The 19790-nt window shown below is 41.6% G+C and overlaps 1 protein-coding gene across 13 annotated transcripts in view; it reads left to right on the forward strand.

Annotated features, from left to right (window-relative positions):
- LOC132353319 (zinc finger protein 470) overlaps positions 1 to 19790 on the forward strand; it is an 81710-nt gene that overhangs the window by 12696 nt on the left and 49224 nt on the right. For 5 of the 13 annotated variants that reach the window (XR_009498996.1, XM_059904431.1, XM_059904430.1 and 2 more), the window contains exons 1-4: positions 11193 to 11584; positions 13524 to 13615; positions 18525 to 18651; positions 18828 to 18923. Coding sequence is in view for 12 of the 13 variants with exons in the window: in XM_059904431.1 (XP_059760414.1) it covers positions 13583 to 13615; positions 18525 to 18651; positions 18828 to 18923 (256 nt within the window). In the remaining variant the exon portion in view is untranslated. The other 8 variants (XM_059904422.1, XM_059904421.1, XM_059904426.1 and 5 more) reach the window with 7 other exon arrangements.

The raw sequence follows: 19790 nt of genomic DNA on the forward strand, positions 1-19790 counted from the left end.
GATTTTTTTTTTTTTAATATTTGGCTGTGTCCGGTCTTAGTTGTGGCATGCAGGATCTTTCATTGCGGCGTGCAGGCTTCTCTCTAGTTGTGGCGTCTGGGTTTTCTCTCTCTAACTGTGGTGCACGGGCTCCAGAGCGTGTGGGCTCTGCAGTTTGCAGCACACAGGCTCTCTAGTTGAGGTGCACAGGCCCAGTAGTTACGACCATGCAGCATGTGGGATCTTAGTTCCCTGACCAGGGTTCAAACCCACATGCCCTGCATTGGAAGGCAGATTCTTTACTACTGGACCACCAGGGAAGTCCCTATTTTTTTGTTTTTCGGGTTTTTTTTTTTTTTTTTTTTTTTTTTTGGCTGTGCTGCACAGCATGTGGCATCTTAGTTCCCAAACCAGGGATCAAACCTGTGCCCCCTGCAGTGGAAGTGCAGAGTGTTAACCACTGCACTGCCAGTCCAGTCCCAGTGGGTTTTTTCTTAATGTAAACATTAATTTTTTAATGTATTATCTCAAACTATCTTTCACATATGGTAATTATTTTTCTTTTCACTAGAATTTTTTAAATTGTACATAAAATTTAAAAAAGAATTTTATAGTCTAATATATTACTACTTTTATGATTTCTGCTTCTATTTGTATCCTTAGAAAGTAGACAGAAACTTCATCTAAGTGGCTGTCTAGTATTACAATATATGGAAATACCATAATTTACTTAACTAATTTACTGTTGAGGATATTTGAACCTTTAGGTTTTTTCCGGTTTTCCCCTGTAATAAACGGTGGTCCAGTTTGTTCATATCTCTTTGCATGATCAAAGTATACATGTTTTTTAAGTTTCATGAACATAATAACAGGCTATAATACCATTGGTAAACAATATATGAGAATACCTGTTTCCATACATCTTCACTAATAGTATTTCAGGTTTTTTTTTATATTTTCCAAGCTGTGGGGTGAAAATTGAGTTTTGTTTAATTTTTATTTTGCAGACTACTTGTGAAGTTGGGAATACATGTGTTTAAATCCATTCAGGGTTTATACTCTGTTAGTGATGTCTTCATGCCCATTGCCCACATTTCTGCTGGGTCATATTTCCTTGCCTGTATATAGCATGAATGTAAATCCTGTTTTATAAATGTGATATTTTTTCCCCCAATTTCCTGTGGCTTGAAAGGTTGCATGTGGTGTTTCTTGCTATCCAGTATTTTAGATTGTGTGGTAGCTTCATTTATAGAAGCTTTAGCTTTGATTTTTGTTTCATTCATGGTTTTTTGTTTTTGTTAATAGATATATTACTCCCATTTGTACTGTATGACAAATTTGGTCTCGTTTCTGTTGCTTATTTAATTCTTCCTTGTTTCTCTCCATGAATACATTATTAAGTCTTCCTGTCCATGAACACAGGATGTCTTTCCATTTATCTAGCTCTTAATTTTATTAAGCAATGTTTGTAGTTTTCAGTGTACAGTCTTGCACCCTTTAAGGTAACCTTATTCCTCAATAATTTATTCCTTCACTGCTATTTTTCATGGAATTATTTTCATAATTTCCTTTTTAGATTGTTCATTCCTAGTGTATGGAAATACAGCTGATTTTTGTGTGTTGATCTTGTATACTGCAGTTTTGATGACTTGATGTATTAGCTCTAATACCTTTCTTGTGGATTGTTTAGGGTTTTCTATATATGGGATGATATCATCAGCAAGTACAGTTTTTTTGTTCCTTTCTAATTTGGATGCCTTTTATTTCTATTTCTAATTGCTCTGGCTGGAACTTCCCAGGTATCTTTGTCTTGTTATTGACCTAAGAAGGAAAGCTTTCAGTGTTTAGATGCCATTTAAAAAAAAATACTTTATTTTCCTTTTTTAAAGATCATCTTTTCCCAAACATCTGACTCTCTGCATCATCTCTCTCCCCAACACCACTTTCATCTCTGTACATTTATTGTGATATAGCTCTACTTGCACAAGTTTTTGGTACATGCTAAGTGATTTAGCAAAGGGATTTCAGACGTAATCATTCCTCCCTGCAAGCTTGTAGTCTGAGGTAAGCTATACACCTGATCAGTGGTTGTATGATGTAATTAAATATAATATCAGCACTCACTATTTTTACAAAAACAGTCTCTCCAGAATGAGAAATTCCATTACTAAATGGCCAGAGAAGAAGTGAGGATTTTGTCAGGCTTGCAGAAGCAAGCAGGTCAGTGTAAAAATGATTTCTATGTGACCGCTGAACTTTAGCCATCAGTTGGCGCCATAGGTTCTGTTGAAATCAGTCAAATAAGATACGGTTGACAGAAACACCGTTTCTGGTTGTAGGGGAGTGATTGGGCTTTCAGGCCTCTTAATGAACGTTATAGAATACACTGTCCTTTTGTGTTTGGTGTGCTTCTTGGAACAACTTTGGTGACATGATGACTGCCCTGGCATCAAAGCTGCATAGCCAGGGGTGAGAAAGGGTGAAGAGAATGAGTGTCATAGACTGTATTTTTAGGTGATGTGATTGCAGAACATTTTTCCGACTCCTGACGCTTCTGATGAGTGACTGATTCCACATACATTTAACTTTTTTTCTATTCACCTCTCTTGGGTTCCCATATGAACCCAGTCTGGGGTCGTCTTACATACATTGTAGACTGCATTTTCACATGTTTTAGAGGTGCACAATTTATGTGGTTTAATTAGGGTTTAATTCACCAATTAGTGAGTTTCTTCACAGTTTTCCTTTTAGTAGATTCCTTTTTTCCCAGCCTATAATAAAAGAAATGTTTGTTTCTTGTTTATTTTCTTGATATCTTTCAGGCCAGCAGTCTATACATGAAACCCAGGAGTTATTTCCAAAGCAGGATTCATTTGCTGAAGTGGTAATGGACAGAACTTCAAACAGTAACCTAGAGAGTTCCACTTTCAGAGGAAGCTGGGATTCTGAGGGTCTGTTTGAAAGGAAGCTGGCAGGTCAGAAAACACAATTCAGGCAGGAGGCAGTCACTCACAACAAAACCCTCTCTAAGGAAAGAGAGTGTCCATGTAACAAATCTGGAAGATGGTTCCACTTGGACATTTCAGAAGAGAGAGTTCACCGCTGTGATTCAGTTAAGAAAACTTTCCCCCCAAGTTCAGTGGTAATAAAACATGCAGGAATCTATGCAGGAAAAAAACGTTTCAAATGTAATGAATGTAAGAAAACCTTTACCCAGAGCTCATCCCTCACTGTGCATCAGAGAATTCATACTGGAGAGAAGCCCTATAAATGTAGGGAATGTGGAAAGGCCTTCAGTGACGGCTCATCCTTTGCCCGACATCAGAGATGTCACACCGGCAAGAAGCCCTACGAATGTATGGAATGTGGGAAAGCCTTCATACAGAACACATCCCTTATCCGTCACTGGAGGTATTATCACACTGGGGAGAAACCCTTTGACTGCATCGACTGTGGGAAAGCCTTCAGTGATCACATCGGACTCAATCAGCACAGGAGAATTCATACTGGAGAGAAGCCCTACAAATGTGATGTGTGTGACAAAGCCTTTAGGTACGGCTCATCCCTGACTGTCCATCAGAGAATTCACACAGGAGAGAAACCATACGAATGTGACGTGTGTAGAAAAGCCTTTAGCCATCATGCCTCGCTCACTCAGCACCAAAGGGTGCATTCTGGAGAGAAGCCTTTTAAATGTAAAGAATGTGGGAAAGCCTTTAGGCAGAATATACACCTTGCTAGCCATCTGAGGATTCATACTGGCGAGAAGCCCTTCGAATGTGGGGAATGTGGTAAGTCCTTCAGCATCAGTTCCCAGCTGGCCACCCATCAGAGGATTCATACCGGAGAGAAGCCATACGCTTGTAAGGTCTGCAGCAAAGCTTTCACCCAGAAGGCTCACCTGGCGCAGCATCAGAAAACTCACACAGGAGAGAAACCCTACGAGTGTAAGGAATGTGGGAAGGCCTTCAGCCAGACTACACACCTTATTCAACACCAGCGAGTTCACACAGGAGAGAAACCCTATAAGTGCATGGAATGTGGGAAGGCCTTTGGCGACAACTCCTCCTGCACTCAGCACCAGAGGCTTCACACTGGCCAAAGGCCCTATGAATGTATTGAATGTGGGAAGGCCTTCAAGACAAAGTCGTCCCTCATCTGTCATCGCAGAAGTCACACTGGGGAGAAACCTTATGAATGTAGCGCGTGTGGCAAAGCCTTCAGCCATCGGCAGTCCCTTAGTGTCCATCAGAGGATTCACTCTGGAAAGAAACCGTATGAATGCAAGGAATGCAGGAAAACCTTCATCCAAATCGGACACCTCAATCAGCACAAAAGAGTGCACACGGGAGAGAGACCCCACAACCATAAGAGAAGCAGAAAGGTCTTCAGGCAGAGCACACACTTTGCACATCAGAGAATCCACACTGGAGAGTCACCTGCACGCCCCTCTTTACCTGCTACATCAAATCCTGTGGATCTGTTACCCAAGTTTCTCTGGAATCCATCCTCACTCCCATCACTCTAGTCCGGAGACATTGTGACTCAGATAGACCTCTCCAGCAGTTTAAAACCTGTTCTCTCTCTTCTTTCTGTCTATTCTGTTCTTGTCCTGTACACGTTTGTTTTTCATGTTGTTGCAGTTAGAACGTGAAGATTTTTGTTTTAAGTGAAAATAGAATTCATTTACTCCTCATGTAAACACTTATGTTGAGATCCTTCATATTGGTTAATGCATAAGATGTGTGTAGCACAATGGCTGGTCCATACTAAGCGTTCAGTAATGTTAGCTCTTTTAAAAACATTGTTTTCAGACATTGAAAAGTTACCATAGGCAACTCTGACTGAAAATGATGCATAGAGTGAAGCTAAGAGAAGCCGGATATTAGATCAGGAACAGGCGTTTCAAGATAATCAGTGAGGCTTTGCCTGTTCTGGTGTAAAACTTGATTCCATAATGTTGAGTTAGTATTATGGCTTCTCATTTATCTGCATAAAGTGTAAGGTGCTGTGACCTTGGTGAGAAAATTACATCTGACAACAGTCTTAGAAAGTGTGTAGAGAACATGGGTGAGGAGGCCACCTGGAAGGAAAGAACTGAAACAATCAGAGGAAAAGACAAGGTTCACCTGCATACAGTTAAACCTTCTGACATGTTACTCAAGAATTAGAAAATTTGGCAAGATTTGATCATTTAAAGTCACCTGGGCTTATGCGTGAATTCCATTAAACTTTCAAAGAACCACTAACCTTGAGGCAGACTGAACTTGACTATGACTCATGGCCAGAGCCTCACTGACTGTTTTGTATGGCCCATGATCTGATTTTTAAAAATTAATTTAGGGCTTCCCTTGTGGCGCAGTGGTTGAGAGTCAGCCTGCCAATGCAGGGGACACGGGTTCGAGCCCTGGTCTGGGAAGATCCCACATGCCGCGGAGCAACTAGGCCCGTGAGCCACAATTACTGAGCCTGCGCGTCTGGAGCCTGTGCTCCACAGCAAGAGAGGCTGCGATAGTGAGAGGCCCGCGCACGCGATGAAGAGTGGCCCCCACTTGCCGCAACTAGAGAAAGCCCTCGCACAGAAACGAAGACCCAACACAGCCATAAATAAATAAATTCATTAAAATAAAATTATTTTAATGGAGGAACAAGTGAAAAGAGTAATAGCTTAAGACAACATGAAAACTATATGAAATTTAAATTTCGGTGTCCATAAATAAAGTCTTATTGGCTCACAGCCATGCTCATTTGTTTACATACTGCCTAGGGCTGCTTTCACTCTACAATAGCAGACCTGAGTAGCTGCAGCAGAGACAGTATTGCCTGCAAAACTTCAAATATTTACTATCTCTCCTTGTGCAGAGAAAGCTTGCTGACTCCTGCTCCAGTGCAGAGAAAAATACATAAAAGTTTCTAATTATTTCTATGAGGATAATACAACTCTTCCATCAAAAACAAGAAAAACTATAAAGCAACTTATGAATAGAAGTGAAAGAATGTTATTAAACTGTTGAACAATAGGAAATGTCAATAAAAAGAGAAATACTATGTTTTTCTAGATGAAGTAATACTGTTAAAATGTTTGTAAATTGTCACTCCCAACAGAGTCCCCAGTAGGATGTGTTTGCTCTGACAGTTTTAGTTGAAAACCACACAAGGAAGGATGATTTGTCAAACATAGCAGGACATTTAAAAAATGTTTTGGTGGGACTTTCCTGGCGGTCCAGTGGTTAGGATTCTGTGCTTCCACTGCAGGGGGTGTGGGTTCGATCCCTGGTGGGGGAGCTAACATCCCCCATGCTGCGTGGTGAGGCGAAAAAAAAAAAAAAAGAATCGTTGAAAAAATGTTTTGGTATGTAATAAGATTAGTGTTTCATTATTGGGGAAATGATGTTGTAACAATTGATTATCCACTCTCCAAAAAGCGAAGCATACCTAGACCTTACAGAGAAATATAATACAGTTGTATTTATTGGCTCTAATTATGAAATAATATGTTAGAGGCAAACACAGAAAGGAGGAAGGCTTTACTGAGTAGGACATGGAGCCCTGGAAGACATGAAGAGAGTAAGCTGGCCTGTACAAAGATTTAAATAAACTTCGATATGGTGAAAGGTGTCAAAAAAGATGTAAGAGACAACTGGCAGAAAATACACAACACATATGAAAAAATATGTCGTTTAAGAACAGAGTGCAATGACACAAAGCAGTCGGGGAACTAGGCAGTGCTTACCAACAGGGGTGTCACAGTGGAAGAACTCGAATAAAGAAAATTTGTTAGGTTCTTAACCTCGTTGCTCAGAAAATTACAGATTTAAAACGACTCTTCTTGACTCGCAGATGGATTAAAATCTAAACTGCAGTTAATTTCCCATACTAGTTATCATTGTGGGAAAACAGGAGGTTGTTCATCATTACCAGTGTAGATTTGTCTCCTCCTGTTTGGGGTGGCAATATGGCATGACCTCTCCACACTATAAATATGCATTCCTTTTGAAACAGTAATTCTAGATCTAGGAGTTTCATCCCAATGGAATAAATATATAGATATAAATAATGTTTATTGCAAAGTCTTTTTAATTACAACAAATAGGATTTCAGTATCCTGCCAAGCAGATTGATTAAATTGTGATTATTCAATACAGTATTGTTCAGTTAGCAGAGATTAAGTTCTACATATGCTCCTATGGAGTATTGTCTGTCCACAATATATTAAATGCAATATGTGATTTGCAGAACTTTATGTGTAAAATAATCTTGTAGTCATAGAGTCAAAATTAATATTGAATATATATGTGTGCGTGTATATGTGTGTGTGTATATATATATTTTTTTCAGTATATATGTTGAAATCTGTTTTTGTCTTTAACACAGGCGTTTCCTAGCTCTTTGTTGGCACTTTGCCTTCATTCTGTATTGTTCTGTTGGACTGCCAGTCACACATGGCACTAATTAAGCCAGTCACGTTTTTCATTCTTTGTATTTTGACCGGAGACACGGGGCAAATATTAGGCTTTATATATGGGCCATAAGGGATGTTTTCTTTTAGTCAGTATTCATTTTGATTGGTTGGGCCACTTGTTGTAACAGCTATTATAAAGATACGGAACATCACTCCTGGACCGCAAATAGGTGGAATTGAGTCAACCTTTGGCAGCAACCTAAAGATTTCTGCATCTCTACCTGTTTGATCCATTAAAATGATTCCTGCATCCTCACATCCTAGTTTTGTTTGGTTCTTTAAATCTTCAAGGTATCTGGTATCCTTTCAATATTTAACTTCTAAGTTGGAGTCATCTTTTATTCTCATATAGAAATTGGTACTAGAGGATGATTCTCAGACTACAGAGAAGCAGAATATTAAGGGCTGATTGAAAGAGATAGGTTAAAAGAGAAACTTGTAATCCTGTGTTGTGTTAGGAAAGGATACTCATGATGCAGCAGGGTCCAGCCCACTGCACACGAGGGGCTGGATAGCTCTTACCAAAAACTAAAGGCAGCAATGCTAGCTCCAAAAGTAAGTGTGATGCTTGTTTACAATGAAATTAGATAATTAAAAGTGAAAGGCCACTTGAAATTCTGACCTTAAGAAAGGCATTGAAGTCAGATCTTTCTATGATTGTGTTGGGATTCTACTTAGCTGCTTCTAACCGCGGGGCTGGCAAATCCTGAAAGCCAAGTGCAACAGTAGATCCAGGTGTTTGCTGAGCTACGATACTTACTGAATTCCCAACCTCGCCACTTCTCTTAAATGAAAGTGAAGTGTTGGGAAAGATTTGAATCCATGTAACTGGAATGTGGCTATCACGAAGGATTCAAGCATCTTAGAAAACTTTGACTTTCTCAAACCTTAAGAAACCTCCCTGCTCATTCTCTTTGCCATAAATCTGTGACAAAACTCTTGAGTCTGCTTTTCTAGTCCCACCATTATTGCTTTCTTGGATTTAAAATGACCTATAGTTTGAAATGCAGACAGGGAGGAGATTCACGTCATCCAGAAATATTTAATATCCTTTATTATACTATCAAAAATCTAGGACACATTTTTGGAAATGTCATTTTGAGGGTTAGAATTTACATTGCATAATATGTAAGGACTTGAAAGAATTCAAGAGTTTATAGTGCTGGAGTGGATCATTTATGTCCCTACCCCCGACTTATCTTTTGCAAGTTCCCCTGTCAGAGTCCAGTAGCTTTTCTATGTTCTTTTGACATGAAGTACCAGCATATTAAAAATCTGTCTCCTTTAGGTACTGGGATTTCTCATGACAGTGATTACATTTGGAAAGTGTACTGAACTAGGGCATGTGCAGTAGCTGGAGTATAGGGCAACGGTTAATCATGAGAATAAAATGAAATGGTCACAACACAGAAATCCTAAGAATGTTCTGATATCTGATACTTTTACCTTATTTCATCATTGATCCCAAGGGTTGAAACTGCACTAGGGTTTTATTTTAGTTAGAAGCACTCCATGGCATGGCATCCAAGTCCCACATCGACTTGAGTCAACAGAAAGGAGACTGAGTACCCTTGAAAGATTGTAATCTAAGTCTCTATGAATATTTCCACTGGAATTCCTGAATGACGTATTTGTGCAGAGTGAGGGCTCCTGGGGGGATTCTTATCTAGTGTAGCTTGTAGCAGGTACAATGACCACAAACCCATATGGTTATTTTCCAAGGTCCTGGGTATGTAGCATTTGTTAATGATACCTATGATATGATTAGACAACTGCCCAAAGTTTGTGCTTCCCTTTCTGTTGCCTGAAAATGGATTCCAGAATGTGACTGCCGAGGCACATCCTGCATTACTCAGCCACTATTGCTTCCAGTTCTGGCTGTGGTTTGAATAGGAAAAATGTGTGTCACTCAGGGCTCGGTTATTAAGAAGAGGATGTACCACCCAGCTGGAAGAAGAAGAATCTCAATTGTATGGAATGGCAAAACTGCAAGATGGAAGAACTCTGGGCCCCTAAACCGCTATTTGGAAGAAAGCCATCAGTCACTCAGGAGCAACAGCAGTGGATTATTATGTTGAGTGAAAAACAAACATATGTGCAGGTAATGACACTTGGGTTTTAATTGTGATAGCAGCTGCTGTAGTTCTATCAATGTGGTATCTTTGACTACTGATAGAATCCCTATTTTAACTCACTGAATCACAGAGTAAGGGCTGTGATAGTATGTTCATTAGCTGTTGTGTAACAAACTACGCTAAAGCTTAGTGGCTTAAAACAAACATACATTTGTCATCTTACAACCTCTTTGGGTAAGGAATCCAGGCATGGCTCAGCTGGGTGCCTCTGGCTCCTGGGGTCTTTCAACAAGACAGCAGTCATCTGAAGGCTTTATGGGAGGAGAATCATCTTCCAAACTCACTCATTAAAACTGTTGGCTGGCCTCGGGTCCTTGCTGGCCTTTGGCTGGACACATCAATTCCTTTCCACATGGGCAGCTCACAACATGGCAGCTGGCTTCCTTGTAAGTGAGCAGGCAAGAGAAGGGTACCCAAGGTGGAAGCCGAAGCCTTTATGTAACCTAATATTACAAGTGGCATCCTCTCACCTTTGTACTTGGTTAATTAAAAGTGGGTCACTAGGTCCAGCTCACTTCCAAGGGGAGAGGATTACATGAGGTTATGAATAGCAGGAGGCGGGGATCATTTGGGAGCCACCTTAATGGATGCCTACCACAGTCTGCCCTCCGGCCCCTGGTGATTCATTTCCCTTCGGCATACAAAACAATCACCGACTTCCAAGGCCCCCTCCCCAAATCGCATCTCATTATAGCATCAGCTCAAAGTCAAGAATCTTGTCATGTAAATTAAGTCCAGATGCTGATGAGGCTCATAAGACGTCGTTTCTTAAGTACAGTTCCTCTTGATCTGTAGACCTTTGGAAATAAATTATCTACCTCCCCTAGACCCCAGCGCGCGCGCGCGCACACACACACACACACACACACACACACACACACACACCCGCAACTGCACAAAGCACCAGGCAAAATCCAAATCTCCGCTCTTCTATCCCGAAGGCTCCGCCCCTAGACCCGCCTCTCCTAAGCTCCGCTCACTTCCCTGGCTTTTCCCCTTGCTCAAGGCGCCTGCGCGCTCCACGTTCTTGCGACCCCGCCCACCTTCGGCGGAGGCGCGGGTGAGCGGCTACTCGGGTCTCGGCTTTCAGTGCCTGACAGCTGCGCCTGCGTACTCCGAGCCCGGCGAAGGCTCCCAGAAGTCCCCGGGACTCGGCTCATTTCATGGAGGCCGCCAATACTTCTCGGACCCAGAAGCTAAAAGGCTTCTAGGTAGCTCTATTCCGGACCAGGAGGCACCAATAGGGGACAGAGGGCAGTGATCACCAGGCCGGGGAGAGGAACCCTGCCTAGCAGCCTAGTCCTCAGATTTTAGAAAGCCGCCGCCACCCCTGTCTGCACTACGTTTCCCAAAGGCCCTTGCGCTGGGAGGACACGCCCACTTCCGACGAGGACTTGAAACCCGGACGTGAGCGAGTCTGGCCGGTTCTGAGGAGAAAGTCTGAGTGGGGTGGCGGCGGCGGCAGCGGCTGAGCCGGGCGCGGGGAGGCGCCGAGAGGGCAGCGTCCCGGCCTGCATGCGGGGGCGGGGGGGTCGTGAGCGTGCGCGCGTGACTTGGCTACTGTGACCGTCAGCGCGTGGTGTGTGTGTGTGACCGGGAGGAGGAGGCAGGTACGTGTGTGAATGGGGGGGAGAGTGTGTGCGGGTGTGAGATGTGACTGGTGGGGCGCAGAGGAGGCAAGTGTGTGACTGGGGCCCGTGTTTCTGCGCGTGTCTTTTGTGCACCTGGCACGTCCCAGCAGCATGTGAGCGACGGCGTGTATTGGGACGAATGAAGGATTTTACGTGGCTGAGAGCTGGAAACGCCTACGGAGGAGACCACCCCCCGACACACACCCCAGCCCCCCACACACCCTGACTCCACCACCAAAAACCCAGTGTGGCCCAAAGCCCTGGAGGCCTGGGAAGGCGCCTGGTTGGGCCGGTGCGGCTGAAGCATTTCTTGCCTGCCCCTCCTGGAGGGTGTGGAAATCGGGACACTACACACGTCCACGGGACTAAGTATGGAGGTAAGAGTGGCAGACGGCCTCGGTACGGCTGCAAGAGTGAAAATTAAGGTTTGGGGTGCTGTTCCTGGGCCCAAGTGCTGGAAGAGGATGTCCCTGGCCGCAGAGTCTGGTGGACCCAGAAGTCCAAAGACTTGGACGGTCACCTCGGGCCGGAGGGTGGAGCTGAATTCAGGGAGGGGTCTTGACTTGCCCAGAGTCTCCTAATCAGACACTCCCCTTCCAGGTCTGTCTGCGTATCTCCAAGGACCCAGGGGAGAGAGCATTCCCCATTAGAACATTACCTCTGAGTGCTGTGCTGCTCTTCAAGGAGGACCTCAGTATTTAACATTTTTATTTTTTAATCTGTTAAGAGTCCTGTCCCATATTATCACTGTGGGATGCGACTTGGGAGGAAGGCGAGATTCACAGCTTCATCTGGAAGTGCTGAGGGATCCCAGCCTTTCCATGGCTTAGTCACCTTTTAGTAGATGAACAGAAATACTCCCCCATTTCTATCTCACACTTCTCTGTCTCCCGCTACCCCCCCGCCCCGCCCCTAGCCAGAGTGAGTAAAGAGAGAGAGAGAGGGGAAAGAAGCACTGCTCATAGCCTTATTGTTCTTTGCTTGTTTTACTGCGTGCAGTAACAATAGGTAATGTTTACTGAGCGCTTACTGTGGCCCAGACATGGTTCTAAGATCTTTTGGGGATGGTAACACCAAACCTCACAACATTATGAGGTGGAAACTATCTTATCTCCTTTTTATAGATGAGGACACTGACGCGTAGAGAGGACAAGTAATCACTAGTAAGTGGAGGAGCCAGGATTCACATCCAGGACAGGCTGACTCCAGAGTCCCCTTCTGTACTGGCCCTCATGTAATCCCCTCAACAACTGCTTGAGGTGGGTATTCTTAACCACTTTTGACAGTTGAAGAAGCTGACCCTAAGAGTTCAGATCCCAAGACCTCAACTGAGCAAGTTTTTTTTCTTAAACTTTCTGACCCAGTTTCTGTTATGTAAAATGAAGATGATATTCTGTACCTCATAGGACTGTTACGAGGATTAAGTGAGCTCATACCTGTAAAGCACTTCGTGTAGTCTCTGTCACATAGTAACTAGTGCTCCGTAAGCGTTCATTCTTACATTCATCATTATAATAATGCTTTGAAAAAGCAGTGGAGTTTAGTGGAAAGAAACCAGAATTAAGTCAGATATTTTTATCCTCTTCCTGATTGAATAAGCTTGGCTGGAGGCCTGGGGGTGGGGTGAGGTGGCCAGGGACTTCTTCAGAACTATAGTTTGTCAGAAAGCAAAAGGAGAACTTGGGTCTCCTGACAGTTTTTTGGTCCAGCTATTTGTAAGCCACATGGACTCTATTGTAACAAAGGTAATACCTCTTTCTGGGGAAGATGGCTTTTTTCAAGTCTCGTAGACTATAAGTCCTGAGTAGTTAGTTGCACATGGGGTGTTTTTTTTTGTTATATTCTGGCGTCTGCTTGAGCATATAGCTTGGGTGGTAGAGTCACGCAGACCTAGGTTGATGAGTGGGCTCCATTATTTACAGGCTGTGTGACTTGTGCAAAAGACTTCACCTCCCAGAGCTTTCACATGTGAAACAGTGACAGTATTCCCTATTTTCATTGAAGGTCGTGAAGGTCACATCAGAGTGTGAATATATGCAGCACGCCTAATACATCTCTGTTGTTAATGAATGGGTGGCTTTGAGCAAGAGAGAGATTGTCCTCAGCCTGAAAATCCAGAGCAGAGCAGAACCCCAGCTGTAAATTATAGGTTTCCCAGGGAGTGCCTGGGCTGTGAGAGGAGGGTGGAGTAGGAATAGGGGAGTGAGAACAGAGGGAGCTGAAGGGAAAAGTTTCTAGGTTTTGATTATTTGAGCTACTCACCGTTCTTAGAGTCTCTCACTAGAGTCTGTCACCGTTCTTTTCTCTTCCTCCCAGCTGTGCCCTCTCAGGGTGAAGCCCTTCTCCATGTGAGGAGCCAGGAAAAGGAGAAGGTGATGGGAATTGAACTTCTTAAAGCCATGTCCCTGGTTAGTATTCCCTTGCTTTTCAGGATTTGGTATTGTTTGTTTCCTTCTGAAAATTTTCCCACTTTGAGGCCTGGCTCCTATTTCCTCTCTTTCTGACGAGTAATGGGGCTATAGGTAGCTTCAAACAGCCCAATACACTCTTACAGAGCTTCCACTTTTTCCTGTTCAGTGTTTATTCTTCACTCAAGAAATGACCCACTGTGAGCCCTTCCCTTGTACTCATTTTTTTCATAAGTATCTGACAATACAGAAATACAGTCCTTAGAGGAGATTCGAGAGCCACGATCTGCCTAGTCCCTAAATCCCTATCCTTGCTCTCAGAGAGCTTACTATCTGTTGGAGAAATGAAAAGGTAACAAACATTTATTTTTACAGTGTGATCAGTGCTGCAGGTGGAGAGTGGACTTCCTGTGGAGTGGAGGGGAAGGGCCATTAATAGCCCGAATGAGTGCCTTTGGGTGAATTACAAGAAGGTGCCCCTTCATCTGTACTGATGAAGCTCTGTGATAGGCCACAATCTGGCAGGAGGAAATCTGCTTATTTTAGCTCCTTTTTGCCACCTTGGTGAGAAATCCTGCACAATCTTACTCACTGTTGGAAGGAGGAGGCATTGGGAGGGCTTGAGTCACAGAGGAAGGGATTTCTGAGTTGCATATTGAAGGAAGTGGAGGAGATCTGCAGGCGCAGGTGAGATGGGTGACGTTTTTGCCACAGTAAACAAAGATTTCCCCTCCCTACTTGACTGGAGCCATAAGTGTCTTAAAATGCCAGGGAATGTACTACATCCTTTTTTCTTTCTAGGATGAATACCATAATCTATTTAATCAGCCCTTTGTTGTTCCATAGTTAAATTGTTGCCAATATTTTACTATTTAATAGAGAGCGTTGCAGTTATCATCTTTGTATTTGAATTTTTGCCCTCATCTCTGATTTCTTTGGACTAAATTCCTAATTTTTCATTTCTTGCAGATGAGAGTTTCTCACACTTACTCTACTCCAGAATGTTTTTAATATTAATACCTTATTGACCAATAATAGAACCTTAAGAACTATAACTCATGTTCTGATTAAACTGCTGAACAAGTGTCACCAGCAAATTAATTATTATAAAACTATAAAAATTGGTACATAAATTTTAAAATCTAATCAAATCAAAACAACTTAGAATATTAAAAGTGTTTTATTTTACATCAAAGACACAATAAGCAACTTAAAGCAAAATACCTTTTTTAAAAAAAAAAAAACAGATTTAATGCCACAGAACATGTACTACCAATGGAACTTGTTTCTTAGAGCATATATACATTTTAAACAAAAGCATTATTGTTATTTGTCAGAAGAAAATATTTTAAGAGTGCCAGAGTATGGTATAAAGGTTAGTAACAAGGACTCTGGAACCAAACTGCCTGGGTACAAATTCTAGCTCCACCATATACTAGATATATCACCTTAATTTCAGTTCCCTCAACCGTAAAATGGGAATAATAATAGTACCTAATTTATAGGACTGTTGTGAGTATTAATGAGTCAATATATTTTAAGTGTTTAGAAAAGTACTTGGCACATAATAAACACTAGCTATATGTGCTACTGAAGAACTACAATATGATGTTTAATGCACAAGAAGCCCTGAACATCTGGAGTGTTTATATTTCCAATGGAATATTAGTTTTAAAAATAATAACATTTTGCACTGAATTTGGGAGAGTCCTGGTTCTGGGTAATGGACTAAGCAAGCTCCACCTGTCTTTCCCACTGAAAGCTGGGATGCATGCATGCATGAAGCATGCATGCTCCAGAATGCATGAAGAAGCAATTTGAAGTCTCTAAAAAGTACATAACAGGCAGATTGGGAAAGAAGCCCAAAATGTGAAGTCCCACCAAACCTGCAGTGTGATTACCTTTTTTTTTTCCTCCCAATATCTCTTAACATGGATTCAACAAGCACAGAACTCAGAAGTAGGCATTGGCATGGATAGAAAGAACTGCAGGAGAAACTTTCTAGTTTAGACTCAAGAAGTGGCAAAGGGATCTAATGCTCAGAATGAGGGGGAGGGGAGCAGAAATCCCCCTTTTAAAGTGGTAAGTGCACAATGGAATGGAATAAATAAGGCCCAGTTATCTGGCCAGAGAACGAAAAAGGGGAGCCCCCTGGGAAACAAAGTACTGGAGAGATCCCAGAGAGGGAGAAAGTCACCCACATCAAGTTGTTTATGATCTCATCAGCAGCTCACTCTGAGCTGCTCATGTATGTATCTGACCCTGAAGAGCATACCATAGTCTATGAGCATGAACTAAGGTCTCAGGCTGGCCTTAGACCAGGCTGACCACTGACTGGTGCATAAGTAGGACAAAGGTGAATATCACTGCACAGAGTTGAAAATGGAACTGCTGTTGAAACCACCACCCACAGAAAGCTGGTTAGAACTTGCAGCCTGAACAAAATATCAGCCAACATTCTCCATAGAATTTAAACAAGACGTAGAGTCTCATAATATCCAGAATGTCAGGAATATAATCCAAAATTACTCAGCTAATGAAAAGCTAGGAAAATTTCAATTCGTAGGGAAAAAGGCCACCACTGGATACTAATGTTGATGTGACACCGATGTTGGAATTATCTGATAAAGACTTTAAAGCAGCTGTTATAAAAGTGCTCCAACAAGTAAAGTTGAACATTCTTGAAATGAGTGGAAAGATAGCCTCAGCAAAGAAATAGAAAATATGAACAAGAAATGAAAAATACAGTAACCAAAATAAGCTCCCTGGATGGACTAGTGGCACAATGGAGATGACAGAGGAGAGAGTTAGTGAACTTGAGGATAAACAGAAACTATCTAATCTGAATAACAGCGAGAAAAAAGATTGAACAAAGCCTCAGGGTCCTATAAGACAATACCAAAATGTTTAACATTTCTATCATTGAAGTCCCCCAAAAAGGAGGAGAAAGTGAAGTGTAGAAAAATTTGAAGAAATAATGGCTGAAAAATTACCAACTTTAGTGAAAGACATAAACATGTGCATCTGTAAAGCTCATCAAACTCCAATATGATGAACCCAGAGAAATCCCTACCCAGAAATGTCATAATCAGACTGCTGAAACTAAAGACAAGGGGAAAAAAACTTCAAAAGCAGCCAGAGAAAAACTGTGCTTAACATACAGGACAACAGTGATATGGATAACTGTGGGTTTCTCATCAGAAACCATGGAAGTCAGAAAAGTAGAACAACTTTTTTAAAGTGCTCGAAGAAAAGAATTGTCAACCCAGAATTCTATGTCCAGTAAAAATAGCCTTCAAGAAGGTGAAATAGTTTCTCATGTGAATGAACATTAAGAAAATTCATAGACAGATTTTTAAAAGAATTGTAAAAGGAAGTTCTTCCAGTAGATATTATATCAGAAGGGAATTTGGAACATTAGGAATGAAGGAAGTGCAACAAAAATGGTGAATATTTTTATGTAAATGCAATAGACTGTTCTTTTGAAGTATTTAAAATATCTTCAACAGTTGAAACCAAAACTAATAGCTTAGGTTTGCTGAGCAGGACAGGATTTGAACATAGGTGATCTGGCTTCAGAGACCATGTTCTTAACTACTATAGCATACTGAAATTACTAAAATAAAATATAGGTAAAACGTTTATTGAAATACTAAACCAAATGTTTCACCTCTTCCTGGCCTCCTGCTCTTCTTTCTTTCCCATCTCTCCTTCATAATTATCATAGGTAAAAATTCTTGAGTACTTAGCCAGGTACTGTGCCTGTTACTTCATTTAATTCTCACAGTGCTGCCATGAGGTAGGTACTAAAATTATTACCATTTTTTTAGGAAGGAAATCTTGAAGCACACAGAAGTTAATTGGCTTGGCAAAGATCACCCAGCTAGAAAGTGACAGAGTCTGAATTCTTTGGAATAATAATCTAACCTTTTTCTCTGATTTTATTTAAAACTCATTCTTAGATGTTGGTATAAGTGAAATCACAAAAAAAAAAAAAAGAAAGAAATGAAAAATCTGCCATCAACCATAGAACTGGCCTCACTTCCTGGTTGGTTAGAAATTCAGCCCATGTAACAAAACACAGGTTACCTGTCATGTGCTTACCTCATATCATCTCTTGATACTTCTCTGCAGATTATCAAAAAATAACTTGCCAAATGAGTTCTTTCCTAATCTAAATATATTTGTTTTTCAAAACAAAATAATAGTGCTGGGCATTTTTTTCTTTCATTCTTTTTAGGCATACCCCTTAGTATCTCGAGAACACTAAGATTTCTTAGAATATATTGTGGAGATTGAAGTCATACTGATCAGGTCAGCATCATTCCTTGAAACTTTCTGTTGCAGTCCCAGAGCTCTTTAGTTTTTCCATGTAGAAAGTGAGCTAACTCCTAACATAGATAAAATAATTTAGTGCTTGATGCTCTTCTGTTTTGAATGCAGTCAACACTTTTTTATTTGAGAATGTCTTCTCACACCATAAAATGCTTCAAGAACAGAGAGTTATCACTCATATTTTTTCTTTTTCTTAATATATATAAATATAGCTCTTTAGTTTTTCCATGTAGAAAGTGAGCTAACTCCTAACATAGATAAAATAATTTAGTGCTTGATGCTTTTCTGTTTTGAATGCAGTCAACACTTTTTTATTTGAGAACGTCTTCTCACACCATAAAATGCTTCAAGAACAGAGAGTTATCGCTCATATTTTTTCTTTTTCTTAATATATATAAATATAGGCAGAAAAGTTTTTCAGTAAATAACTACATGACCTTGATCATTTAGATCCCCCCAGGGCAGTTACTCACAGTTTTTTTTTCCCAAATGTGAACAACATAACTTTACCCTAAGGCCAGCTAAGTCAGGGCATGAACACTGATTGAGCAAGATTATATTTGTGTTGTTTCAGGATTCAGTGTCTTTCACGGATATAGCCATAGACTTCTCCCAAGATGAGTGGGAATGGCTGAATCTTGCTCAAAGGACTTTGTATAAGAAGGTGATGTTAGAGAACTATAGGAACCTGGCTTCATTGGGTAAGAGTATATTCCTCCTTCCACCTCCCCCTAGGAGTCTTTCCACTTCAGTAGTCTTTCATGACTTTATCAGCATTTTCCTACAATGTTTCTCTTCTCTCAGTACCATTTAGACTGTGTCATAGCTCTGGAATATCCACAGCATAGCTAATTTTCTTATTTCCTCTTATATGCAGGTCTTTGCATTTCTAAACCAGATGTGATCTCCTTATTGGAGCAGGATAAAGAGCCCTGGATGATGAAAGGAGAGATAACAAGAGGCCTGCACCCAGGTAAATGCAGGATAACTAGAGCTGGGAAAACTATCCCAAAGGTGTTTCTTCCCTCTGATATTTGCTGGAAAATACCTCTCAAAGTCCCTCCCAAATTGAAACTTCTTGTTCTAACACTATTTTTTTTAAAGATTTTATTTATCATTTATTTATTTATTTATTTAGGGCTGCATCAGGTCTTAGTTGCAGCACGCAGGATCTTTGTTGAGGCATGCAGGATATTTCCTCGTGGCTCACGGGCTTCTGTCTAGTTGTGGCGTGCGGGTTTTCTCTCTCTAGTTGTAGCACGCAGGCTCCAGGGCACGTGGGCTCTGCAGTTTGCGGCACGCAGGCTCTTCTAGCACGTGGGATCTTCGTTGAGGCATGCAGGATCTTTTGTTTTGGCATGCGGGCTTCTCTCTAGTTGTGTGTGGGTTTTCTCTCTCTAGTTGTGGCGCGCAGGCTCCAGGGTGCGTGGCCTCTGTAGTTGTGGCGCACAGGCTCCAGAGCATATGGGCTCTGTAGTTTGTGGCACGCAGGCTCTCTAGTTGAGGTGCATGAGCTCAGTAGTTGTGGCGTGTGGGCTTCGTTGCCCTGTGGCATGTGGGATCTTAGTTCCCTGACCAGGGATCGAACCCGCGTCCCCTGCATTGTAAGGCGGATTCTTTAACACTGGACCACGACGGAAGTCCCTCTAACACTATTTTTTAAGTGTATCTTTTCTTCCCCACTGGTGTGACATACACCTTTACCTTTAGTGATTTCCTATAAATACCACAGTCTGTTTCTGAACTCTGTTATGTTCCATTGCTGTTTACCTAGTTCTGCTCAAGTACTGTATTGTTGTAATCATCCCTGACTTTCAACATTTCTGGGTTCTTCAGACAG

Source organism: Balaenoptera ricei, chromosome 19, assembly GCF_028023285.1.
Source record: "Balaenoptera ricei isolate mBalRic1 chromosome 19, mBalRic1.hap2, whole genome shotgun sequence".
Taxonomy (NCBI): Eukaryota; Metazoa; Chordata; class Mammalia; order Artiodactyla; family Balaenopteridae; genus Balaenoptera; species Balaenoptera ricei.